The following is a 25,941-nucleotide window of genomic DNA, read 5'->3' on the forward strand; positions in this document are numbered from 1 at the left end:
TCGTTTTTTAAGAAAAAAAGCCTTACTATACTATGTCGTTTTTTAAAGAAAAAAAGCCTTACTATACATGGTCGTTTTTTAAAGAAAAAAGCCTTACTATACTATGTCGTTTTTTAAGGAAAAAAAGCCTTACTATACTATTTCGTTTTTTAAGAAGAAAGCCTTACTATACTATGTCGTTTTTTAAGAAAAAAAGCCTTACTATACTATGTCGTTTTTTTAAGAAAAAAAGCCTTACTATACTATGTCGTTTTTTAAGAAAAAAAGCCTTACTATACTATGTCGTTTAAGAAAAAAAAGCCTTACTATACTATGTCGTTTTTTAAGGAAAAAAAGCCTTACTATACTATGTCGTTTTTTAAGAAGAAAGCCTTACTATACTATGTCGTTTTTTAAGAAAAAAAAGCCTTACTATACTATGTCGTTTTTTAAGAAAAAAAGCCTTACTATACTATGTCGTTTTTTAAGAAAAAAAGCCTTACTATACTATGTCGTTTTTTAAGAAAAAAAGCCTTACTATACTATGTCGTTTTTTAAGAAAAAAAGCCTTACTATACTATATCGTTTTTTAAAGAAAAAAAGCCTTACTATACATGGTCGTTTTTTTAGAAAAAAAGCCTTACTATACTATGTCGTTTTTTAAGAAGAAAGCCTTACTATACTATGTCGTTTTTTAAGAAAATAAGCCGTACTATACTGTCATTTTTTTTTAAAGCCTTACTATACTATGTTGTTTTTAAGGAAAAAAGCCTTACTATACTATGTCGTTTTTTAAGAAAAAAAGCCTTACTATACTATGTCGTTTTTTAAGAAAAAAAGCCTTACTATACTATGTCGTTTTTTAAGAAAAAAAGCCTTACTATACTATGTCATTTTTTAAGAAAAAAAGCCTTACTATACTATGTCGTTTTTTAAAGAAAAAAAGCCTTACTATACATGGTCGTTTTTTTAGAAAAAAAGCCTTACTATACTATGTCGTTTTTTAAGAAAAAAAGCCTTACTATACTATGTCGTTTTTTAAGAAAAAAAGCCTTACTATACTATGTCGTTTTTTAAGAAAAAAAGCCTTACTATACTATGTCGTTTTTTAAAGAAAAAAAGCCTTACTATACATGGTCGTTTTTTTAGAAAAAAAGCCTTACTATACTATGTCGTTTTTTAAGAAAATAAGCCGTACTATACTGTCATTTTTTTTTAAAGCCTTACTATACTATGTTGTTTTTAAGGAAAAAAACCTTACTATACTAGGTCGTTTTTTAAGAAAAAAAGCCTTACTATACTATGTCGTTTTTTAAGAAAAAAAGCCTTACTATACTATGTCGTTTTTTAAGAAAAAAAGCCTTACTATACTATGTCGTTTTTTAAGAAAAAAAGCCTTACTATACTATGTCGTTTTTTAAGAAAAAAAGCCTTACTATACTATGTCGTTTTTTAAGAAAAAAAGCCTTACTATACTATGTCGTTTTTTAAGAAAAAAAGCCTTACTATACTATGTCGTTTTTTAAGAAAATAAGCCGTACTATACTGTCATTTTTTTTTTAAAGCCTTACTATATTATGTTGTTTTTAAGGAAAAAAGCCTTACTATACTATGTCGTTTTTTAAGAAAAAAAGCCTTACTATACATGGTCGTTTTTTTTAGAAAAAAAGCCTTACTATACTATGTCGTTTTTAAGAAAAAAAAGCCTAACTATACTGTCGTTTTTTAAAGAAAAAAAGCCTTACTATACATGGTCGTTTTTTGAGAAAAAAAGCCTTACTATACTATGTCGTTTTTTAAGAAAAAAAGCCTTACTATACTATGTCGTTTTTTAAGAAAAAAAGCCTAACTATACTGTCGTTTTTTAAAGAAAAAAAGCCTTACTATACATGGTCGTTTTTTGAGAAAAAAAGCCTTACTATACTATGTCGTTTTTTAAGAAAAAAAGCCTTACTATACTATGTCGTTTTTCAAGAAGAAAGCCTTACTATACTATGTCGTTTTTTAAGAAAAAAAGCCTTACTATACTATGTCGTTTTTTAAGAAAAAAAGCCTTACTATACTATGTCGTTTTTTAAAGAAAAAAAGCCTTACTATACATGGTCGTTTTTTTAGAAAAAAAGCCTTACTATACTATGTCGTTTTTTAAGGAAAAAAAGCCTTACTATACTATGTCGTTTTTTAAGAAGAAAGCCTTACTATACTATGTCGTTTTTTAAAAAAATAAGCCGTACTATACTGTCATTTTTTTTAAAAGCCTTACTATACTATGTCGTTTTTTAAGAAAAAAAGCCTTACTATACTATGTCGTTTTTTAAGAAAAAAAGCCTTACTATACTATGTCGTTTTTTAAGAAAAAAAGCCTTACTATACTATGTCGTTTTTTAAGAAAAAAAGCCTTACTATACTATGTCGTTTTTTAAGAAAAAAAGCCTTACTATACTATGTCGTTTTTTAAGAAAAAAAGCCTTACTATACTATGTCGTTTTTTAAGAAAAAAAGCCTTACTATACTATGTCGTTTTTTAAAGAAAAAAAGCCTTACTATACATGGTCGTTTTTTTAGAAAAAAAGCCTTACTATACTATGTCGTTTTTAAGAAAAAAAAAGCCTAACTATACTGTCGTTTTCTAAAGAAAAAAAGCCTTACTATACATGGTCGTTTTTTGAGAAAAAAAGCCTTACTATACTATGTCGTTTTTTAAGAAAAAAAGCCTTACTATACTATGTCGTTTTTTAAGAAAATAAGCCTTACTATACTATGTCGTTTTTTAAAGAAAAAAAGCCTTACTATACATGGTCGTTTTTTAGAAAAAAAGCCTTACTATACTATGTCGTTTTTTAAGAAAAAAAGCCTTACTATACTATGTCGTTTTTTAAGAAAAAAAGCCTTACTATACTATGTCGTTTTTTAAGAAAAAAAGCCTTACTATACTATGTCGTTTTTTAAGAAAAAAAGCCTTACTATACTATGTCGTTTTTTAAGAAAAAAAGCCTTACTATACTATGTCGTTTTTTAAGAAAAAAAGCCTTACTATACTATGTCGTTTTTTAAGAAAAAAAGCCTTACTATACTATGTCGTTTTTTAAAGAAAAAAAGCCTTACTATACATGGTCGTTTTTTAAAGAAAAAAAGCCTTACTATACATGGTCGTTTTTTAAAGAAAAAAAGCCTTACTATACTATGTCGTTTTTTAAGGAAAAAAAGCCTTACTATACTATGTCGTTTTTTAAGAAGAAAGCCTTACTATACTATGTCGTTTTTTAAGAAAAAAAGCCTTACTATACTATGTCGTTTTTTAAGAAAAAAAGCCTTACTATACTATGTCGTTTTTTAAGAAAAAAAGCCTTACTATACTATGTCGTTTTTTAAGAAAAAAAGCCTTACTATACTATGTCGTTTTTTAAAGAAAAAAAGCCTTACTATACATGGTCGTTTTTTTTGAAAAAAAAGCCTTACTATACTATGTTGTTTTTTAAGGAAAAAAAGCCTTACTATACTATGTCGTTTTTTAAGAAGAAAGCCTTACTATACTATGTCGTTTTTTAAGAAAATAAGCCATACTATACTGTCTTTTTTTTTTAAAAGCCTTACTATACTATGTTGTTTTTAAGGAAAAAAGCCTTACTATACTATGTCGTTTTTAAGAAAAAAAAAGCCTAACTATACTGTCGTTTTCTAAAGAAAAAAAGCCTTACTATACATGGTCGTTTTTTGAGAAAAAAAGCCTTACTATACTATGTCGTTTTTTAAGAAAAAAAGCCTTACTATACTATGTCGTTTTTTTAAGAAAAAAAGCCTTACTATACTATGTCATTTTTTAAGAAAAAAAGCCTTACTATACTATGTCGTTTTTTAAAGAAAAAAAGCCTTACTATACATGGTCGTTTTTTTAGAAAAAAAGCCTTACTATACTATGTCGTTTTTTAAGAAAAAAAGCCTTACTATACTATGTCGTTTTTTAAGAAAAAAAGCCTTACTATACTATGTCGTTTTTTAAGAAAAAAAGCCTTACTATACATGGTCGTTTTTTTAGAAAAAAAGCCTTACTATACTATGTCGTTTTTTAAGAAGAAAGCCTTACTATACTATGTCGTTTTTTAAGAAAATAAGCCGTACTATACTGTCATTTTTTTTAAAGCCTTACTATACTATGTTGTTTTTAAGGAAAAAAACCTTACTATACTAGGTCGTTTTTTAAGAAAAAAAGCCTTACTATACTATGTCGTTTTTTAAGAAAAAAAGCCTTACTATACTATGTCGTTTTTTAAGAAAAAAAGCCTTACTATACTATGTCGTTTTTTAAGAAAAAAAGCCTTACTATACTATGTCGTTTTTTAAGAAAAAAAGCCTTACTATACTATGTCGTTTTTTAAGAAAAAAAGCCTTACTATACTATGTCGTTTTTTAAGAAAAAAAGCCTTACTATACTATGTCGTTTTTTAAGAAAAAAAGCCTTACTATACTATGTCGTTTTTTAAGAAAATAAGCCGTACTATACTGTCATTTTTTTTTTAAAGCCTTACTATACTATGTTGTTTTTAAGAAAAAAAGCCTTACTATACATGGTCGTTTTTTTTAGAAAAAAAGCCTTACTATACTATGTCGTTTTTAAGAAAAAAAAGCCTAACTATACTGTCGTTTTTTAAAGAAAAAAAGCCTTACTATACATGGTCGTTTTTTGAGAAAAAAAACCTTACTATACTATGTCGTTTTTTAAGAAAAAAAGCCTTACTATACTATGTCGTTTTTTAAGAAAAAAAGCCTTACTATACTATGTCGTTTTTTAAGAAAAAAAGCCTTACTATACTATGTCGTTTTTTATGAAAAAAAGCCTTACTATACTATGTCGTTTTTTAAGAAAAAAAGCCTTACTATACTATGTCGTTTTTTGAGAAAAAAAGCCTTACTATACTATGTCGTTTTTTAAGAAAAAAAGCCTTACTATACTATGTCGTTTTTTAAAGAAAAAAAGCCTTACTATACATGGTCGTTTTTTTAGAAAAAAAGCCTTACTATACTATGTCGTTTTTAAGAAAAAAAAAGCCTAACTATACTGTCGTTTTCTAAAGAAAAAAAGCCTTACTATACATGGTCGTTTTTTGAGAAAAAAAGCCTTACTATACTATGTCGTTTTTTAAGAAAAAAAGCCTTACTATACTATGTCGTTTAAGAAAATAAGCCTTACTATACTATGTCGTTTTTTAAAGAAAAAAAGCCTTACTATACATGGTCGTTTTTTTAGAAAAAAAGCCTTACTATACTATGTCGTTTTTTAAGAAAAAAAGCCTTACTATACTATGTCGTTTTTTAAGAAAAAAAGCCTTACTATACTATGTCGTTTTTTAAGAAAAAAAGCCTTACTATACTATGTCGTTTTTTAAGAAAAAAAGCCTTACTATACTATGTCGTTTTTTAAGAAAAAAAGCCTTACTATACTATGTCGTTTTTTAAGAAAAAAAGCCTTACTATACTATGTCGTTTTTTAAGAAAAAAAGCCTTACTATACTATGTCGTTTTTTAAAGAAAAAAAGCCTTACTATACATGGTCGTTTTTTAAAGAAAAAAAGCCTTACTATACATGGTCGTTTTTTAAAGAAAAAAAGCCTTACTATACTATGTCGTTTTTTAAGGAAAAAAAGCCTTACTATACTATGTCGTTTTTTAAGAAAAAAAGCCTTACTATACTATGTCGTTTTTTAAGAAAAAAAGCCTTACTATACTATGTCATTTTTTAAGAAAAAAAGCCTTACTATACTATGTCGTATTTTAAGAAAAAAAGCCTTACTATACTATGTCGTTTTTTAAGAAAAAAAGCCTTACTATACTATGTCGTTTTTTAAGAAAAAAAGCCTTACTATACTATGTCGTTTTTTAAGAAAAAAAGCCTTACTATACTATGTCGTTTTTTAAGAAAAAAAGCCTTACTATACTATGTCGTTTTTTAAAGAAAAAAAGCCTTACTATACATGGTCGTTTTTTTAGAAAAAAAAGCCTTACTATACTATGTCGTTTTTTAAGGAAAAAAAGCCTTACTATACTATGTCGTTTTTTAAGAAGAAAGCCTTACTATACTATGTCGTTTTTTAAGAAAATAAGCCATACTATACTGTCTTTTTTTTTTAAAAGCCTTACTATACTATGTTGTTTTTAAGGGAAAAAGCCTTACTATACTATGTCGTTTTTTAAGAAAAAAAGCCTTACTATACTATGTCGTTTTTTAAGAAAAAAAGCCTTACTATACTATGTCGTTTTTTAAGAAGAAAGCCTTACTATACTATGTCGTTTTTAAAGAAAAAAAGCCTTACTATACTATGTCGTTTTTTAAAGAAAAAAAGCCTTACTATACATGGTCGTTTTTTGAGAAAAAAAGCCTTACTATACTATGTCGTTTTTTAAAGAAAAAAAGCCTTACTATACATGGTCGTTTTTTGAGAAAAAAAGCCTTACTATACTATGTCGTTTTTTAAGAAAAAAAGCATTACTATACTATGTCGTTTTTTAAAGAAAAAAAGCCTTACTATACATGGTCGTTTTTTTAGAAAAAAAGCCTTACTATACTATGTCGTTTTTTAAGGAAAAAAAGCCTTACTATACTATGTCGTTTTTTAAGAAGAAAGCCTTACTATACTATGTCGTTTTTTAAGAAAAAAAGCCTTACTATACTATGTCGTTTTTTAAGAAAAAAAGCCTTACTATACTATGTCGTTTTTTAAAGAAAAAAAGCCTTACTATACATGGTCGTTTTTTTAGAAAAAAAGCCTTACTATACTATGTCGTTTTTTAAGGAAAAAAAGCCTTACTGTACTATGTCGTTTTTTAAGAAGAAAGCCTTACTATACTATGTTGTTTTTTAAAAAAATAAGCCGTACTATACTGTCATTTTTTTTTAAAAGCCTTACTATACTATGTCGTTTTTTAAGAAAAAAAGCCTTACTATACTATGTCGTTTTTTAAGAAAAAAAGCCTTACTATACTATGTCGTTTTTTAAGAAAAAAAGCCTTACTATACTATGTCGTTTTTTAAGAAAAAAAGCCTTACTATACTATGTCGTTTTTTAAGAAAAAAAGCCTTACTATACTATGTCGTTTTTTAAGAAAAAAAGCCTTACTATACTGTCGTTTTTTAAGAAAAAAAGCCTTACTATACTATGTCGTTTTTTAAGAAAAAAAGCCTTACTATACTATGTCGTTTTTTAAGGAAAAAAGCCTTACTATACTATGTCGTTTTTTAAGAAAAAAAGCCTTACTATACTATGTCGTTTTTTAAGAAAAAAAGCCTTACTATACTATGTCGTTTTTTAAAGAAAAAAAGCCTTACTATACATGGTCGTTTTTTTAGAAAAAAAGCCTTACTATACTATGTCGTTTTTAAGAAAAAAAAAGCCTAACTATACTGTCGTTTTCTAAAGAAAAAAAGCCTTACTATACATGGTCGTTTTTTGAGAAAAAAAGCCTTACTATACTATGTCGTTTTTTAAGAAAAAAAGCCTTACTATACTATGTCGTTTTTTAAGAAAATAAGCCTTACTATACTATGTCGTTTTTTAAAGAAAAAAAGCCTTACTATACATGGTCGTTTTTTAAAGAAAAAAAGCCTTACTATACTATGTCGTTTTTTTAGAAAAAAAGCCTTACTATACTATGTCGTTTTTTAAGAAAAAAAAGCCTTACTATACTATGTCGTTTTTTAAGAAAAAAAGCCTTACTATACTATGTCGTTTTTTAAAAAAATAAGCCGTACTATACTGTCATTTTTTTTTTAAAAGCCTTACTATACTATGTCGTTTTTTAAGAAAAAAAGCCTTACTATACTATGTCGTTTTTTAAGAAAAAAAGCCTTACTATACTATGTCGTTTTTTAAGAAAAAAAGCCTTACTATACTATGTCGTTTTTTAAGAAATAAAGCCTTACTATACTATGTCGTTTTTTAAGAAAAAAAGCCTTACTATACTATGTCGTTTTTTAAGAAAAAAAGCCTTACTATACTATGTCGTTTTTTAAAGAAAAAAAGCCTTACTATACATGGTCGTTTTTTTAGAAAAAAAGCCTTACTATACTATGTCGTTTTTAAGAAAAAAAAAGCCTAACTATACTGTCGTTTTCTAAAGAAAAAAAGCCTTACTATACATGGTCGTTTTTTGAGAAAAAAAGCCTTACTATACTATGTCGTTTTTTAAGAAAAAAAGCCTTACTATACTATGTCGTTTTTTAAGAAAATAAGCCTTACTATACTATGTCGTTTTTTAAAGAAAAAAAGCCTTACTATACATGGTCGTTTTTTTAGAAAAAAAGCCTTACTATACTATGTCGTTTTTTAAGAAAAAAAGCCTTACTATACTATGTCGTTTTTTAAGAAAAAAAGCCTTACTATACTATGTCGTTTTTTAAGAAAAAAAGCCTTACTATACTATGTCGTTTTTTAAGAAAAAAAGCCTTACTATACTATGTCGTTTTTTAAGAAAAAAAGCCTTACTATACTATGTCGTTTTTTAAGAAAAAAAGCCTTACTATACTATGTCGTTTTTTAAGAAAATAAGCCTTACTATACTATGTCGTTTTTTAAAGAAAAAAAGCCTTACTATACTATGTCGTTTTTTAAAGAAAAAAAGCCTTACTATACATGGTCGTTTTTTAAAGAAAAAAAGCCTTACTATACATGGTCGTTTTTTAAAGAAAAAAAGCCTTACTATACTATGTCGTTTTTTAAGAAAAAAAGCCTTACTATACTATGTCGTTTTTTAAGAAAAAAAGCCTTACTATACTATGTCGTTTTTTAAAGAAAAAAAGCCTTACTATACATGGTCGTTTTTTTAGAAAAAAAAGCCTTACTATACTGTCGTTTTTTAAGGAAAAAAAGCCTTACTATACTATGTCGTTTTTTAAGAAGAAAGCCTTACTATACTATGTCGTTTTTTAAGAAAATAAGCCATACTATACTGTCTTTTTTTTTTAAAAAGCCTTACTATACTATGTTGTTTTTAAGGAAAAAAGCCTTACTATACTATGTCGTTTTTTAAGAAAAAAAGCCTTACTATACTATGTCGTTTTTTAAGAAAAAAAGCCTTACTATACTATGTCGTTTTTTAAGAAAAAAAGCCTTACTATACTATGTCGTTTTTTAAGAAAAAAAGCCTTACTATACTATGTCGTTTTTAAAGAAAAAAAGCCTTACTATACATGGTCGTTTTTTTAGAAAAAAAGCCTTACTATACTATGTCGTTTTTTAAGGAAAAAAAGCCTTACTATACTATGTCGTTTTTTTAGAAAAAAAGCCTTACTATACTATGTCGTTTTTTAAGAAAAAAAGCCTTACTATACTATGTCGTTTTTTAAGAAAAAAAGCCTTACTATACTATGTCGTTTTTTAAGAAAAAAAGCCTTACTATACTATGTCGTTTTTTAAGAAAAAAAGCCTTACTATACTATGTCGTTTTTAAGAAAAAAAAGCCTAACTATACTGTCGTTTTTTAAAGAAAAAAAGCCTTACTATACATGGTCGTTTTTTGAGAAAAAAAGCCTTACTATACTATGTCGTTTTTTAAGAAAAAAAGCCTTACTATACTATGTCGTTTTTTAAGAAAATAAGCCTTACTATACTATGTCGTTTTTTAAAGAAAAAAAGCCTTACTATACATGGTCGTTTTTTTAGAAAAAAAGCCTTACTATACTATGTCGTTTTTTAAGAAAAAAAGCCTTACTATACTATGTCGTTTTTTAAGAAAAAAAGCCTTACTATACTATGTCGTTTTTTAAGAAAAAAAGCCTTACTATACTATGTCGTTTTTTAAGAAAAAAAGCCTTACTATACTATGTCGTTTTTTAAGAAAAAAAGCCTTACTATACTATGTCGTTTTTTAAGAAAAAAAGCCTTACTATACTATGTCGTTTTTTAAGAAAAAAAGCCTTACTATACTATGTCGTTTTTTAAAGAAAAAAAGCCTTACTATACATGGTCGTTTTTTAAAGAAAAAAAGCCTTACTATACATGGTCGTTTTTTAAAGAAAAAAAGCCTTACTATACTATGTCGTTTTTTAAGAAAAAAAGCCTTACTATACTATGTCGTTTTTTAAGAAAAAAAGCCTTACTATACTATGTCGTTTTTTAAAGAAAAAAAGCCTTACTATACATGGTCGTTTTTTTAGAAAAAAAAGCCTTACTATACTGTCGTTTTTTAAGGAAAAAAAGCCTTACTATACTATGTCGTTTTTTAAGAAGAAAGCCTTACTATACTATGTCGTTTTTTAAGAAAATAAGCCATACTATACTGTCTTTTTTTTTTTAAAAGCCTTACTATACTATGTTGTTTTTAAGGAAAAAAGCCTTACTATACTATGTCGTTTTTTAAGAAAAAAAGCCTTACTATACTATGTCGTTTTTTAAGAAAAAAAGCCTTACTATACTATGTCGTTTTTTAAGAAAAAAAGCCTTACTATACTATGTCGTTTTTTAAGAAAAAAAGCCTTACTATACTATGTCGTTTTTAAAGAAAAAAAGCCTTACTATACATGGTCGTTTTTTTAGAAAAAAAGCCTTACTATACTATGTCGTTTTTTAAGGAAAAAAAGCCTTACTATACTATGTCGTTTTTTTAGAAAAAAAGCCTTACTATACTATGTCGTTTTTTAAGAAAAAAAGCCTTACTATACTATGTCGTTTTTTAAGAAAAAAAGCCTTACTATACTATGTCGTTTTTTAAGAAAAAAAGCCTTACTATACTATGTCGTTTTTTAAGAAAAAAAGCCTTACTATACTATGTCGTTTTTAAGAAAAAAAAGCCTAACTATACTGTCGTTTTTTAAAGAAAAAAAGCCTTACTATACATGGTCGTTTTTTGAGAAAAAAAGCCTTACTATACTATGTCGTTTTTTAAGAAAAAAAGCCTTACTATACTATGTCGTTTTTTTAAGAAAAAAAGCCTTACTATACTATGTCATTTTTTAAGAAAAAAAGCCTTACTATACTATGTCGTTTTTTAAAGAAAAAAAGCCTTACTATACATGGTCGTTTTTTAAGAAAATAAGCCGTACTATACTGTCATTTTTTTTTAAAGCCTTACTATACTATTTTTTTTTTTAGGAAAAAAGCCTTACTATACTATGTCGTTTTTTAAGAAAAAAAGCCTTACTATACATGGTCGTTTTTTTTTAGAAAAAAAGCCTTACTATACTATGTCGTTTTTAAGAAAAAAAAGCCTAACTATACTGTCGTTTTTTAAAGAAAAAAAGCCTTACTATACTATGTCGTTTTTTAAGAAAAAAAGCCTTACTATACTATGTCGTTTTTTAAGAAAAAAAGCCTTACTATACATGGTCGTTTTTTTAGAAAAAAAGCCTTACTATACTATGTCGTTTTTTAAGAAGAAAGCCTTACTATACTATGTCGTTTTTTAAGAAAATAAGCCGTACTATACTGTCATTTTTTTTAAAGCCTTACTATACTATGTTGTTTTTAAGGAAAAAAACCTTACTATACTAGGTCGTTTTTTAAGAAAAAAAGCCTTACTATACTATGTCGTTTTTTAAGAAAAAAAGCCTTACTATACTATGTCGTTTTTTAAGAAAAAAAGCCTTACTATACTATGTCGTTTTTTAAGAAAAAAAGCCTTACTATACTATGTCGTTTTTTAAGAAAAAAAGCCTTACTATACTATGTCGTTTTTTAAGAAAAAAAGCCTTACTATACTATGTCGTTTTTTAAGAAAAAAAGCCTTACTATACTATGTCGTTTTTTAAGAAAAAAAGCCTTACTATACTATGTCGTTTTTTAAGAAAAAAAGCCTTACTATACTATGTCGTTTTTTAAGAAAATAAGCCGTACTATACTGTCATTTTTTTTTTAAAGCCTTACTATACTATGTTGTTTTTAAGAAAAAAAGCCTTACTATACATGGTCGTTTTTTTTAGAAAAAAAGCCTTACTATACTATGTCGTTTTTAAGAAAAAAAAGCCTAACTATACTGTCGTTTTTTAAAGAAAAAAAGCCTTACTATACATGGTCGTTTTTTGAGAAAAAAAACCTTACTATACTATGTCGTTTTTTAAGAAAAAAAGCCTTACTATACTATGTCGTTTTTTAAGAAAAAAAGCCTTACTATACTATGTCGTTTTTTAAGAAAAAAAGCCTTACTATACTATGTCGTTTTTTAAGAAAAAAAGCCTTACTATACTATGTCGTTTTTTAAGAAAAAAAGCCTTACTATACTATGTCGTTTTTTGAGAAAAAAAGCCTTACTATACTATGTCGTTTTTTAAGAAAAAAAGCCTTACTATACTATGTCGTTTTTTAAAGAAAAAAAGCCTTACTATACATGGTCGTTTTTTTAGAAAAAAAGCCTTACTATACTATGTCGTTTTTAAGAAAAAAAAAGCCTAACTATACTGTCGTTTTCTAAAGAAAAAAAGCCTTACTATACATGGTCGTTTTTTGAGAAAAAAAGCCTTACTATACTATGTCGTTTTTTAAGAAAAAAAGCCTTACTATACTATGTCGTTTAAGAAAATAAGCCTTACTATACTATGTCGTTTTTTAAAGAAAAAAAGCCTTACTATACATGGTCGTTTTTTTAGAAAAAAAGCCTTACTATACTATGTCGTTTTTTAAGAAAAAAAGCCTTACTATACTATGTCGTTTTTTAAGAAAAAAAGCCTTACTATACTATGTCGTTTTTTAAGAAAAAAAGCCTTACTATACTATGTCGTTTTTTAAGAAAAAAAGCCTTACTATACTATGTCGTTTTTTAAGAAAAAAAGCCTTACTATACTATGTCGTTTTTTAAGAAAAAAAGCCTTACTATACTATGTCGTTTTTTAAGAAAAAAAGCCTTACTATACTATGTCGTTTTTTAAAGAAAAAAAGCCTTACTATACATGGTCGTTTTTTAAAGAAAAAAAGCCTTACTATACATGGTCGTTTTTTAAAGAAAAAAAGCCTTACTATACTATGTCGTTTTTTAAGGAAAAAAAGCCTTACTATACTATGTCGTTTTTTAAGAAAAAAAGCCTTACTATACTATGTCGTTTTTTAAGAAAAAAAGCCTTACTATACTATGTCATTTTTTAAGAAAAAAAGCCTTACTATACTATGTCGTATTTTAAGAAAAAAAGCCTTACTATACTATGTCGTTTTTTAAGAAAAAAAGCCTTACTATACTATGTCGTTTTTTAAGAAAAAAAGCCTTACTATACTATGTCGTTTTTTAAGAAAAAAAGCCTTACTATACTATGTCGTTTTTTAAGAAAAAAAGCCTTACTATACTATGTCGTTTTTTAAAGAAAAAAAGCCTTACTATACATGGTCGTTTTTTTAGAAAAAAAAGCCTTACTATACTATGTCGTTTTTTAAGGAAAAAAAGCCTTACTATACTATGTCGTTTTTTAAGAAGAAAGCCTTACTATACTATGTCGTTTTTTAAGAAAATAAGCCATACTATACTGTCTTTTTTTTTTAAAAGCCTTACTATACTATGTTGTTTTTAAGGGAAAAAGCCTTACTATACTATGTCGTTTTTTAAGAAAAAAAGCCTTACTATACTATGTCGTTTTTTAAGAAAAAAAGCCTTACTATACTATGTCGTTTTTTAAGAAGAAAGCCTTACTATACTATGTCGTTTTTAAAGAAAAAAAGCCTTACTATACTATGTCGTTTTTTAAAGAAAAAAAGCCTTACTATACATGGTCGTTTTTTGAGAAAAAAAGCCTTACTATACTATGTCGTTTTTTAAAGAAAAAAAGCCTTACTATACATGGTCGTTTTTTGAGAAAAAAAGCCTTACTATACTATGTCGTTTTTTAAGAAAAAAAGCATTACTATACTATGTCGTTTTTTAAAGAAAAAAAGCCTTACTATACATGGTCGTTTTTTTAGAAAAAAAGCCTTACTATACTATGTCGTTTTTTAAGGAAAAAAAGCCTTACTATACTATGTCGTTTTTTAAGAAGAAAGCCTTACTATACTATGTCGTTTTTTAAGAAAAAAAGCCTTACTATACTATGTCGTTTTTTAAGAAAAAAAGCCTTACTATACTATGTCGTTTTTTAAAGAAAAAAAGCCTTACTATACATGGTCGTTTTTTTAGAAAAAAAGCCTTACTATACTATGTCGTTTTTTAAGGAAAAAAAGCCTTACTGTACTATGTCGTTTTTTAAGAAGAAAGCCTTACTATACTATGTCGTTTTTTAAAAAAATAAGCCGTACTATACTGTCATTTTTTTTTAAAAGCCTTACTATACTATGTCGTTTTTTAAGAAAAAAAGCCTTACTATACTATGTCGTTTTTTAAGAAAAAAAGCCTTACTATACTATGTCGTTTTTTAAGAAAAAAAGCCTTACTATACTATGTCGTTTTTTAAGAAAAAAAGCCTTACTATACTATGTCGTTTTTTAAGAAAAAAAGCCTTACTATACTATGTCGTTTTTTAAGAAAAAAAGCCTTACTATACTGTCGTTTTTTAAGAAAAAAAGCCTTACTATACTATGTCGTTTTTTAAGAAAAAAAGCCTTACTATACTATGTCGTTTTTTAAGGAAAAAAGCCTTACTATACTATGTCGTTTTTTAAGAAAAAAAGCCTTACTATACTATGTCGTTTTTTAAGAAAAAAAGCCTTACTATACTATGTCGTTTTTTAAAGAAAAAAAGCCTTACTATACATGGTCGTTTTTTTAGAAAAAAAGCCTTACTATACTATGTCGTTTTTAAGAAAAAAAAAGCCTAACTATACTGTCGTTTTCTAAAGAAAAAAAGCCTTACTATACATGGTCGTTTTTTGAGAAAAAAAGCCTTACTATACTATGTCGTTTTTTAAGAAAAAAAGCCTTACTATACTATGTCGTTTTTTAAGAAAATAAGCCTTACTATACTATGTCGTTTTTTAAAGAAAAAAAGCCTTACTATACATGGTCGTTTTTTAAAGAAAAAAAGCCTTACTATACTATGTCGTTTTTTTAGAAAAAAAGCCTTACTATACTATGTCGTTTTTTAAGAAAAAAAAGCCTTACTATACTATGTCGTTTTTTAAGAAAAAAAGCCTTACTATACTATGTCGTTTTTTAAAAAAATAAGCCGTACTATACTGTCATTTTTTTTTTAAAAGCCTTACTATACTATGTCGTTTTTTAAGAAAAAAAGCCTTACTATACTATGTCGTTTTTTAAGAAAAAAAGCCTTACTATACTATGTCGTTTTTTAAGAAAAAAAGCCTTACTATACTATGTCGTTTTTTAAGAAATAAAGCCTTACTATACTATGTCGTTTTTTAAGAAAAAAAGCCTTACTATACTATGTCGTTTTTTAAGAAAAAAAGCCTTACTATACTATGTCGTTTTTTAAAGAAAAAAAGCCTTACTATACATGGTCGTTTTTTTAGAAAAAAAGCCTTACTATACTATGTCGTTTTTAAGAAAAAAAAAGCCTAACTATACTGTCGTTTTCTAAAGAAAAAAAGCCTTACTATACATGGTCGTTTTTTGAGAAAAAAAGCCTTACTATACTATGTCGTTTTTTAAGAAAAAAAGCCTTACTATACTATGTCGTTTTTTAAGAAAATAAGCCTTACTATACTATGTCGTTTTTTAAAGAAAAAAAGCCTTACTATACATGGTCGTTTTTTTAGAAAAAAAGCCTTACTATACTATGTCGTTTTTTAAGAAAAAAAGCCTTACTATACTATGTCGTTTTTTAAGAAAAAAAGCCTTACTATACTATGTCGTTTTTTAAGAAAAAAAGCCTTACTATACTATGTCGTTTTTTAAGAAAAAAAGCCTTACTATACTATGTCGTTTTTTAAGAAAAAAAGCCTTACTATACTATGTCGTTTTTTAAGAAAAAAAGCCTTACTATACTATGTCGTTTTTTAAGAAAATAAGCCTTACTATACTATGTCGTTTTTTAAGAAAAAAAGCCTTACTATACTATGTCGTTTTTTAAAGAAAAAAAGCCTTACTATACATGGTCGTTTTTTAAAGAAAAAAAGCCTTACTATACATGGTCGTTTTTTAAAGAAAAAAAGCCTTACTATACTATGTCGTTTTTTAAGAAAAAAAGCCTTACTATACTATGTCGTTTTTTAAGAAAAAAAGCCTTACTATACTATGTCGTTTTTTAAAGAAAAAAAGCCTTACTATACATGGTCGTTTTTTTAGAAAAAAAAGCCTTACTATACTGTCGTTTTTTAAGGAAAAAAAGCCTTACTATACTATGTCGTTTTTTAAGAAGAAAGCCTTACTATACTATGTCGTTTTTTAAGAAAATAAGCCATACTATACTGTCTTTTTTTTTTAAAAAGCCTTACTATACTATGTTGTTTTTAAGGAAAAAAGCCTTACTATACTATGTCGTTTTTTAAGAAAAAAAGCCTTACTATACTATGTCGTTTTTTAAGAAAAAAAGCCTTACTATACTATGTCGTTTTTTAAGAAAAAAAGCCTTACTATACTATGTCGTTTTTTAAGAAAAAAAGCCTTACTATACTATGTCGTTTTTAAAGAAAAAAAGCCTTACTATACATGGTCGTTTTTTTAGAAAAAAAGCCTTACTATACTATGTCGTTTTTTAAGGAAAAAAAGCCTTACTATACTATGTCGTTTTTTTAGAAAAAAAGCCTTACTATACTATGTCGTTTTTTAAGAAAAAAAGCCTTACTATACTATGTCGTTTTTTAAGAAAAAAAGCCTTACTATACTATGTCGTTTTTTAAGAAAAAAAGCCTTACTATACTATGTCGTTTTTTAAGAAAAAAAGCCTTACTATACTATGTCGTTTTTAAGAAAAAAAAGCCTAACTATACTGTCGTTTTTTAAAGAAAAAAAGCCTTACTATACATGGTCGTTTTTTGAGAAAAAAAGCCTTACTATACTATGTCGTTTTTTAAGAAAAAAAGCCTTACTATACTATGTCGTTTTTTAAGAAAATAAGCCTTACTATACTATGTCGTTTTTTAAAGAAAAAAAGCCTTACTATACATGGTCGTTTTTTTAGAAAAAAAGCCTTACTATACTATGTCGTTTTTTAAGAAAAAAAGCCTTACTATACTATGTCGTTTTTTAAGAAAAAAAGCCTTACTATACTATGTCGTTTTTTAAGAAAAAAAGCCTTACTATACTATGTCGTTTTTTAAGAAAAAAAGCCTTACTATACTATGTCGTTTTTTAAGAAAAAAAGCCTTACTATACTATGTCGTTTTTTAAGAAAAAAAGCCTTACTATACTATGTCGTTTTTTAAGAAAAAAAGCCTTACTATACTATGTCGTTTTTTAAAGAAAAAAAGCCTTACTATACATGGTCGTTTTTTAAAGAAAAAAAGCCTTACTATACATGGTCGTTTTTTAAAGAAAAAAAGCCTTACTATACTATGTCGTTTTTTAAGAAAAAAAGCCTTACTATACTATGTCGTTTTTTAAGAAAAAAAGCCTTACTATACTATGTCGTTTTTTAAAGAAAAAAAGCCTTACTATACATGGTCGTTTTTTTAGAAAAAAAAGCCTTACTATACTGTCGTTTTTTAAGGAAAAAAAGCCTTACTATACTATGTCGTTTTTTAAGAAGAAAGCCTTACTATACTATGTCGTTTTTTAAGAAAATAAGCCATACTATACTGTCTTTTTTTTTTTAAAAGCCTTACTATACTATGTTGTTTTTAAGGAAAAAAGCCTTACTATACTATGTCGTTTTTTAAGAAAAAAAGCCTTACTATACTATGTCGTTTTTTAAGAAAAAAAGCCTTACTATACTATGTCGTTTTTTAAGAAAAAAAGCCTTACTATACTATGTCGTTTTTTAAGAAAAAAAGCCTTACTATACTATGTCGTTTTTAAAGAAAAAAAGCCTTACTATACATGGTCGTTTTTTTAGAAAAAAAGCCTTACTATACTATGTCGTTTTTTAAGGAAAAAAAGCCTTACTATACTATGTCGTTTTTTTAGAAAAAAAGCCTTACTATACTATGTCGTTTTTTAAGAAAAAAAGCCTTACTATACTATGTCGTTTTTTAAGAAAAAAAGCCTTACTATACTATGTCGTTTTTTAAGAAAAAAAGCCTTACTATACTATGTCGTTTTTTAAGAAAAAAAGCCTTACTATACTATGTCGTTTTTAAGAAAAAAAAGCCTAACTATACTGTCGTTTTTTAAAGAAAAAAAGCCTTACTATACATGGTCGTTTTTTGAGAAAAAAAGCCTTACTATACTATGTCGTTTTTTAAGAAAAAAAGCCTTACTATACTATGTCGTTTTTTTAAGAAAAAAAGCCTTACTATACTATGTCATTTTTTAAGAAAAAAAGCCTTACTATACTATGTCGTTTTTTAAAGAAAAAAAGCCTTACTATACATGGTCGTTTTTTAAGAAAATAAGCCGTACTATACTGTCATTTTTTTTTAAAGCCTTACTATACTATTTTTTTTTTTAGGAAAAAAGCCTTACTATACTATGTCGTTTTTTAAGAAAAAAAGCCTTACTATACATGGTCGTTTTTTTTTAGAAAAAAAGCCTTACTATACTATGTCGTTTTTAAGAAAAAAAAGCCTAACTATACTGTCGTTTTTTAAAGAAAAAAAGCCTTACTATACTATGTCGTTTTTTAAGAAAAAAAGCCTTACTATACTATGTCGTTTTTTAAGAAAAAAAGCCTTACTATACTATGTCGTTTTTTAAAGAAAAAAAGCCTTACTATACTATGTCGTTTTTTAAAGAAAAAAAGCCTTACTATACATGGTCGTTTTTTTAGAAAAAAAGCCTTACTATACTATGTCGTTTTTTAAGGAAAAAAAGCCTTACTATACTATGTCGTTTTTTAAGAAGAAAGCCTTACTATACTATGTCGTTTTTTAAGAAAAAAAGCCTTACTATACTATGTCGTTTTTTAAGAAAAAAAGCCTTACTATACTATGTCGTTTTTTAAAGAAAAAAAGCCTTACTATACATGGTCGTTTTTTTAGAATAAAAGCCTTACTATACTATGTCGTTTTTTAAGGAAAAAAAGCCTTACTATACTATGTCGTTTTTTAAGAAGAAAGCCTTACTATACTATGTCGTTTTTTAAAAAAATAAGCCGTACTATACTGTCATTTTTTTTTTAAAGCCTTACTATACTATGTTGTTTTTAAGGAAAAAAGCCTTACTATACTATGTCGTTTTTTAAGAAAAAAAGCCTTACTATACTATGTCATTTTTTAAGAAAAAAAGCCTTACTATACATGGTCGTTTTTTAAAGAAAAAAAGCCTTACTATACTATGTCGTTTTTTAAGGAAAAAAAGCCTTACTATACTATGTCGTTTTTTAAGAAGAAAGCCTTACTATACTATGTCGTTTTTTTAGAAAAAAAGCCTTACTATACTATGTCGTTTTTAAGAAAAAAAAGCCTAACTATACTGTCGTTTTTTAAAGAAAAAAAGCCTTATTATACATGGTCGTTTTTTGAGAAAAAAAGCCTTACTATACTATGTCAATTTTTAAGAAAAAAAAGCCTTACTATACATGGTCGTTTTTTTAGAAAAAAAGCCTTACTATACTATGTCGTTTTTTAAGGAAAAAAAGCCTTACTATACTATGTCGTTTTTTAAGAAGAAAGCCTTACTATACTATGTCGTATTTTAAGAAAAAAAGCCTTACTATATTATGTCGTTTTTTAAGAAAAAAAGCCTTACTATACTATGTCGTTTTTTATGAAAAAAAGCCTTACTATACTATGTCGTTTTTTAAGAAAAAAAGCCTTACTATACTATGTCGTTTTTTAAGAAAAAAAGCCTTACTATACTATGTCGTTTTTTAAAGAAAAAAAGCCTTACTATACATGGTCGTTTTTTTAGAAAAAAAGCCTTACTATACTATGTCGTTTTTTAAGAAAAAAAAGCCTTACTATACTATGTCGTTTTTTAAGAAGAAAGCCTTACTATACTATGTCGTTTTTTAAGAAAATAAGCCATACTATACTGTCATTTTTTTTTAAAAGCCTTACTATACTATGTTGTTTTTAAGGAAAAAAGCCTTACTATACTATGTCGTTTTTTAAGAAAAAAGCCTTACTATACTATGTTGTTTGTTAAGAAAAAAAGCCTTACAATACTATGTCGTTTTTTAAGAAAAAAAGCCTTACTATACTATGTCGTTTTTTAAGAAAAAAAGCCTTACTATACTATGTCGTTTTTTTAAAGAAAAAAAGCCTTACTATACATGGTTGTTTTTTTAGAAAAAAAAGCCTTACTACACTATGTCGTTTAAGAAAAAAAGCCTTACTATACTATGTCGTTTTTAAGAAAAAAAAAGCCTAACTATACTGTCGTTTTTTGAGAAAAAAAGCCTTACTATACTATGTCAATTTTTAAGAAAAAAAAGCCTTACTATACTATGTAGTTTTTAAGAAAAAAAAGCCTCACTATACTAGGTCGTTTTTTAGGAAAAAAGCCCTACTATACTATGTCGTTTTTTACGAAAAAAAAGCCCAACAATACTATGTCGTTTTTTAAAGAAAAAAAGCCTTACTATACTATATCGTTTTTTTAAGACAAAAACATTACTGTACTATGTCATTTTTTTAAAAGAAAAAAACCTTTCTATACTGTCGTTTTTCTATGAAAAAAAAGCCTTACTATATATACATGGTCTTTTTTCGATGAAAAAAACCCTTACTATACATAGTCATATTTTTAGGAAAAAAGCCTTACTATACATGGTCATTTTTAAAGAAAAATGCCTTGCTATACATGGTCATTTTTAAAGAAAAATGCCTTGCTATACATGGTCATTTTTAAAGAAAAATGCCTTGCTATACATGGTCATTTTTAAAGACTTACAATTTACTATGTCGTTTTTTTAAGAAAAGAAAGCCTAACTATACTGTTGTTTTTTAAAGAAAAAAAAAGCCTTACTATACTATGTCGTTTTATTACGAAAAAAAGCCTTACTATACTAAGTCGTTTTTTAAGAAAAAAAGCCTTACTATACTATGTCGTTTTTTTAAGAAAAAAAGCCTTACTATACTATGTCGTTTTTTAAGAAAAAAAGCCTTATTATACTAGTCGTAGTATATTATTTTTCTTTCTTTTTTCCAAGATGGCGCCGTTCACGTGGCAGCCAGTGGCAGTAGCTCTGTCCACTCTTATTTGTTTTTCGTGTTTTACAGCCCTTCTACTTTTTTTTTAATTACATTTTAATATTTCTTAATACATTCCTTTTTACTTTACTTTGTACTTTATGACTTTAATGTTTTGACAACTTTCCTTGTTCTGTTAGCCTGGCTTCTTTCTGCCACTTCTTTTTTGGAACCATTCAGCCATGCCTACGACGCTGTCATACACATGGGACGAGCTGTTACAATATGCAGCAGAAGGCGCAACACCCAATTCCGCTAGAAATTCGGAGCTGGACTAAAGTGCCGGGAGAAGAAGCAACGCTTATCATGGGATAAGATGGAAGCGCTGTCGGCGCTTACCAGGCCGGAAACGGAGTTGAGTGGTTCTACTCTGCTACTGTTGTCTTCAGCTCCAGACTACGAGGAACTGTGCGGATAAGCTTGGAAGAGAGACTCTGCATATTCTCTACCTCGGTCACAGTCTGAAGAAGTTCCCCTACTTGTGGAAAACTTCCTGTGTGTGGTTCAAGTTTTTGTCTAACTTTACAACGTCTTTTTGAGTCTGAATCCGTTTTTGCTAGTGGCAACTGGTGGCGGTAGCTCCGTCCACTCTTGCTCATTTTGCATTTTTGCTGCTTCTGTCATAATGATTTAATCTGGTGATTCTTAATGATCCCATTTACTTTGCTTTGCTTTGTACTTTGTGCTTTTGCCTTGTTGTTCTGCAGCCTTTGCGACTGTACTGTGTAACTTATAACTATGCCTTTCCTTTATCTGCATTCTCACCCTCTTGCTATTGTCACAATGAAATTTCCCGAATATGAGATGAATAAAGTTAACCAATCCAATATCGTATTTTTAAGAAAAGAGTGTCACTATACCATGTCGTTTTTTAATAAAAAAAGCCTTATTATACTATGTCGTTTTTTAAGAAAAAAGACTTACTATACATAGTCGTTTTTTATGGAAAAAGCCTTACAATACTATGACGTTTTTTAAGAAAATAGCCTTAATATACTGTCGATGTTTTAAGAAAAAAGCCTACTATACTGTCGTTTTTTAAGAAGAAAAAGCCTTACTATACTATGTCGTTTTTTAAGAAAAGAAAGCCTAACTATACTATGTCGTTTTTTTTAAGAAAAAAAGCCTTACTATACTTGGTCGTTTTTTTTAAGAAAAAAAGCCTTACTATACTATGTCGTTTTTTAAAGAAAAAAAGCCTTACTATACTATGTTGTTTTTTAAAGAAAAAAACCTTACTATACTATGTCGTTTTTTAAGAAAATAGCCTTAATATACTGTCGATGTTTTAAGAAAAAAGCCTACTATACTGTCGTTTAAGAAAAAAAGCCTTACGATACTATGTCGTTTTTTAAGAAAAAAAAAGCCTTACTATACTATGTCGTTTTTTTAAAAATAACCCTACTATACTGTCGTTTTTTAAGAAAAAAACCTTACTATACTATGTCTTTTTTAAGAAAATAAGCCTTACTATACACTGTCGATTTTTCAAGAAAAAAGCCTTACGATACACTGTCGTTTTTTAAAGAAAACAGCCTTACCTAACACTGTCGTTTTTTAAGAAAAAAAAGCCTTACTATATACTATGTCGTTTTGTAAGAAAAAAAAGCCTTACTATATACTATGTCGTTTTGTAAGAAAAAAAAGCCTTACTATATCATGTCGTTTTTTAAGAAAAAAACACCTTACTATACCATGTCGTTTTTTAAGAAAAATCCTTACTATACCATGTCGTTTTTTAAGAAAAAAAACTAACTATACTATGTTGTTGTTTTTTTAAAAAGCCTTACTATACACTGTCGTTTTTTAAAGAAAAAAACCTTACTATGCTATGTCGTTTTTTAAGAAAAAAAGCCTTACTATACTATGTCGTTTTTTAAGAAAAAAAAGCCTCACTATACTAGGTCGTTTTTTAGGAAAAAAGCCCTACTATACTATGTCGTTTTTTAAGAAAAAAAAAGCCTAACAATACTATGTCGTTTTTTAAGAAAAAAAAGCCTCACTATACTAGGTCGTTTTTTAGTAAAAACTGATTAACTGATTACAATTGCAAAAGGTATCCTCTTGTAGAGTTGGAATGAAAACCTGCACCCACTGCGGCCGTTTGAGAACCCTTTTGACACCCCTGCTCTAGATGATACATGGTCTTTTTCCAAGAAAAAAGCTGTATTAGTACCTTTAAGCAAACACTGTCGGACCTCCTCCGCCTCATAACGCAACCCCGTGCTGTGAACAAAGTTGAGCGGCAAGTGAGGTTCCGGGAGCGGGTACTTGGTTTCCTTCCCATTCACCACCATGACCTCAGGGCACCACATGTGTGTCGGGAACTGAACAAATAAAGCAGACGTGATCAAAGGGAAATGATAGAAAAACCTGTTTAGCACCATTCTGGAAGCGCAAAGGTACCTAGAAATATAAAAAGCTATTGTCGGGAACGTCAGAGATGTGTGCAAGTTGACATAGATGTAGCCTTTTTAAACATACCCGGATTAACCCCTTGGTGCCCACGATGATGGCGTCGTTTTGAAGCTGCAGGGCTGAGGAGCTGGTGAACACGGCTATCCTGTTATTGGAGAACTTGAAGGTCACCACCAAGGTTTCGTCCACTCCTGGAGAAAAAAAAAACATTTTCTGAACTGCATATCCTCGCAAGGGTCACGGGGGTGCTGGAACCTTTCCCATTTGACTTCGGACACCAGGCGCGGGACAGCCTGAATTGGTGGCCAACCAATCGCAGGGTACAAGGAGACAAAGGGCAACCATTTACACTCAGCTAGGGGCAATTTAGTGTTTTTTGGAATGTGGGTACCCAGAGAAGACCCACGCATGCTATTTAAGCAAAAGAAATCCCCACATTACCGGTTTCTAGGATGACACCCTCGGTTTTGATGCTCTCGGGCTTCTCCCCGCCGTACACCATGAGGGAGAACTGCAGAGGATATAGGCCGATGTCCAGCAGCGCTCCTCCGCCGAGTTCCTTCAGTTCCAACCTGGGCAGAGGCAGCACCGACAGACCGAACTCGGACCGGACCATCCTCACGTCGCCAATCTCTCCCTGGGCGATCAGTCGTCGGACCTCTCGGTAGGCTGGGAAGAATCTGGCCCAAATGGCCTGGAAAGGAAAAAAAAAACAGTATGTTGCAGTTATATCTGCCTTCTAGAAAGAAGATTCTCCAGGCAAAATGTGCATTTACACTTTGATCTGGCAACTTTGTCAACCTGCTCTTCAGTTGGTACACGGTCGATTGGTCGCCGATCTTTTGGTCGCCCGGAAGGTAAGTGATAATTACCATTTAAATCGTTGCTAAAATTCCCTAAATACAAACTGCGAATTACTATTCAGTCATACTTAATGCCCGATTAATTATTAGGCTAAAGAAAAGCTCCAAATTTCCCGGACTTTTATTGTTTTTTGTTGGAGAACTTGTTAAGACCCTGACTGACATCCCTTCCTAAGGTGACCACTCACGTACATACAAACTCTTCTACACTCACACGTCCGCTCAGTGAAACTGCTTAGGGCCATTGTTGCCTTTTATTGATGCGTAGACCGTGTTGTTTTACCTTGTTTTGTCGCCGGTCTTTTGGTCGTCGGTCTTTTGGTTGCCCGTTGTCGCGGTCGGGGCGACCAAAAGACCGGCGACCAAAAGACCGGCGAACAATCGACCGCACACGGTATGGGTACACAGACCGCGACCAAAAGACCGGCAACCAATCGACCGCACACGGTATGCTTTGGTCGCCCGTTGTTGCGGTTGGGGCGACCAATCGACCGCACACGGTTGCAGTTATGTCTGCTTTCTAGAAAGAAGTTTCTCCAGGCAAAATGTGCAGTTCAACTTTGATCTGGCAACGTTACCTCCATGAGGAAGACGTTGTTCTTCTTGGCGCAGGCCAAGATCTCCTTCACTTCCTTCGTCGTCATGGCCAAGGACTTTTCGCACAGGACGGGCTTCTTTGCGTTCAGGAAGAGCAAGCAGGAGCTCAGGTGATTGGTCTGGATCGTACCGATGTATACAACATCTGCACACAGAGTCGTGAGTGGAACGCATGCCAAAAAAGCACATAGGAGACTTTTTTTTTAAAAACACCTACCGATGTTTGGATCTTTGGCCAACTCCTCGTAGCTGCCATATGCTCGAGGGATATTGTGCCTTTTGGCAAACTTCTTTGCATCCTCTAAGCTACGTGCAGCCACAGCCACAGCCTGGCAATGTCAAAAATATTCTTAAAATCCATACAGCCATTTCTTCCAGGATGTTAAAATCAGCGTCAAGATTAAATGGAACCCAGAAGCAAAGACAAAAGGCACCAACATGTTCTCATTGCATTGGAATTATGTTTGGGCTGAGACTTGAACGGAGATTTTTTTCATGTTTGTTTTGAACATTGCTTATTATTAACTCTAAAACTGCCAAAACTCAAATGTATATATTGTATCAAAATGCATGCATTCTAAACATTATAATTATGGAAATTGCATTATAAACCTGTTTTTGAATAGAGTTAACAGAACTTGGAATTTCAACTTAACTTATTTGACTTTAATTTTTAAGTTCTGGTGTAAAAAAAAAAAAAAGCAATGTTAGCTCAACCAGTTTTCTAAGTGAACTTGACTAATATGAGTTTTCCATCAAAATCTAAAAATACAAGTGCTTTGACTTCAATGTTTTTTTAAATTAAGTGCAATAATTTCAGTTTCAGCATATGCTTTTTACTTTGTGATATCATTGTATATAGCAAAATAAACATTTGTCACTTTCAGAAACATGCCATATAGTGCCTAACAAATATATTAAATTTGCACCCAGTGCAGGTTTCATAGCCACGAATAGCCCTGATAATAATTATCACTCTTGCATTAAAAAATTGT

The 25,941-nt window shown here is 28.9% G+C and overlaps 1 protein-coding gene across 1 annotated transcript in view; it reads right to left on the reverse strand.

Annotated features, from left to right (window-relative positions):
* The window catches only part of LOC144070656 (trans-1,2-dihydrobenzene-1,2-diol dehydrogenase-like), a 43,909-nt gene that overhangs the window by 17,404 nt on the left and 564 nt on the right, over positions 1–25,941 (reverse strand). Inside the window, exons 2-6 of the mRNA XM_077595056.1 lie at positions 25,164–25,275; positions 24,928–25,091; positions 23,928–24,180; positions 23,553–23,677; positions 23,245–23,395 (exon numbers count right to left, since the gene is read on the reverse strand). Of these exons, the coding sequence (XP_077451182.1) occupies positions 23,245–23,395; positions 23,553–23,677; positions 23,928–24,180; positions 24,928–25,091; positions 25,164–25,275 (805 nt within the window). The remainder of the gene's footprint in view (positions 1–23,244; positions 23,396–23,552; positions 23,678–23,927; positions 24,181–24,927; positions 25,092–25,163; positions 25,276–25,941) is intronic.

This window comes from Stigmatopora argus, chromosome 2 (assembly GCF_051989625.1).
Source record: "Stigmatopora argus isolate UIUO_Sarg chromosome 2, RoL_Sarg_1.0, whole genome shotgun sequence".
Taxonomy (NCBI): Eukaryota; Metazoa; Chordata; class Actinopteri; order Syngnathiformes; family Syngnathidae; genus Stigmatopora; species Stigmatopora argus.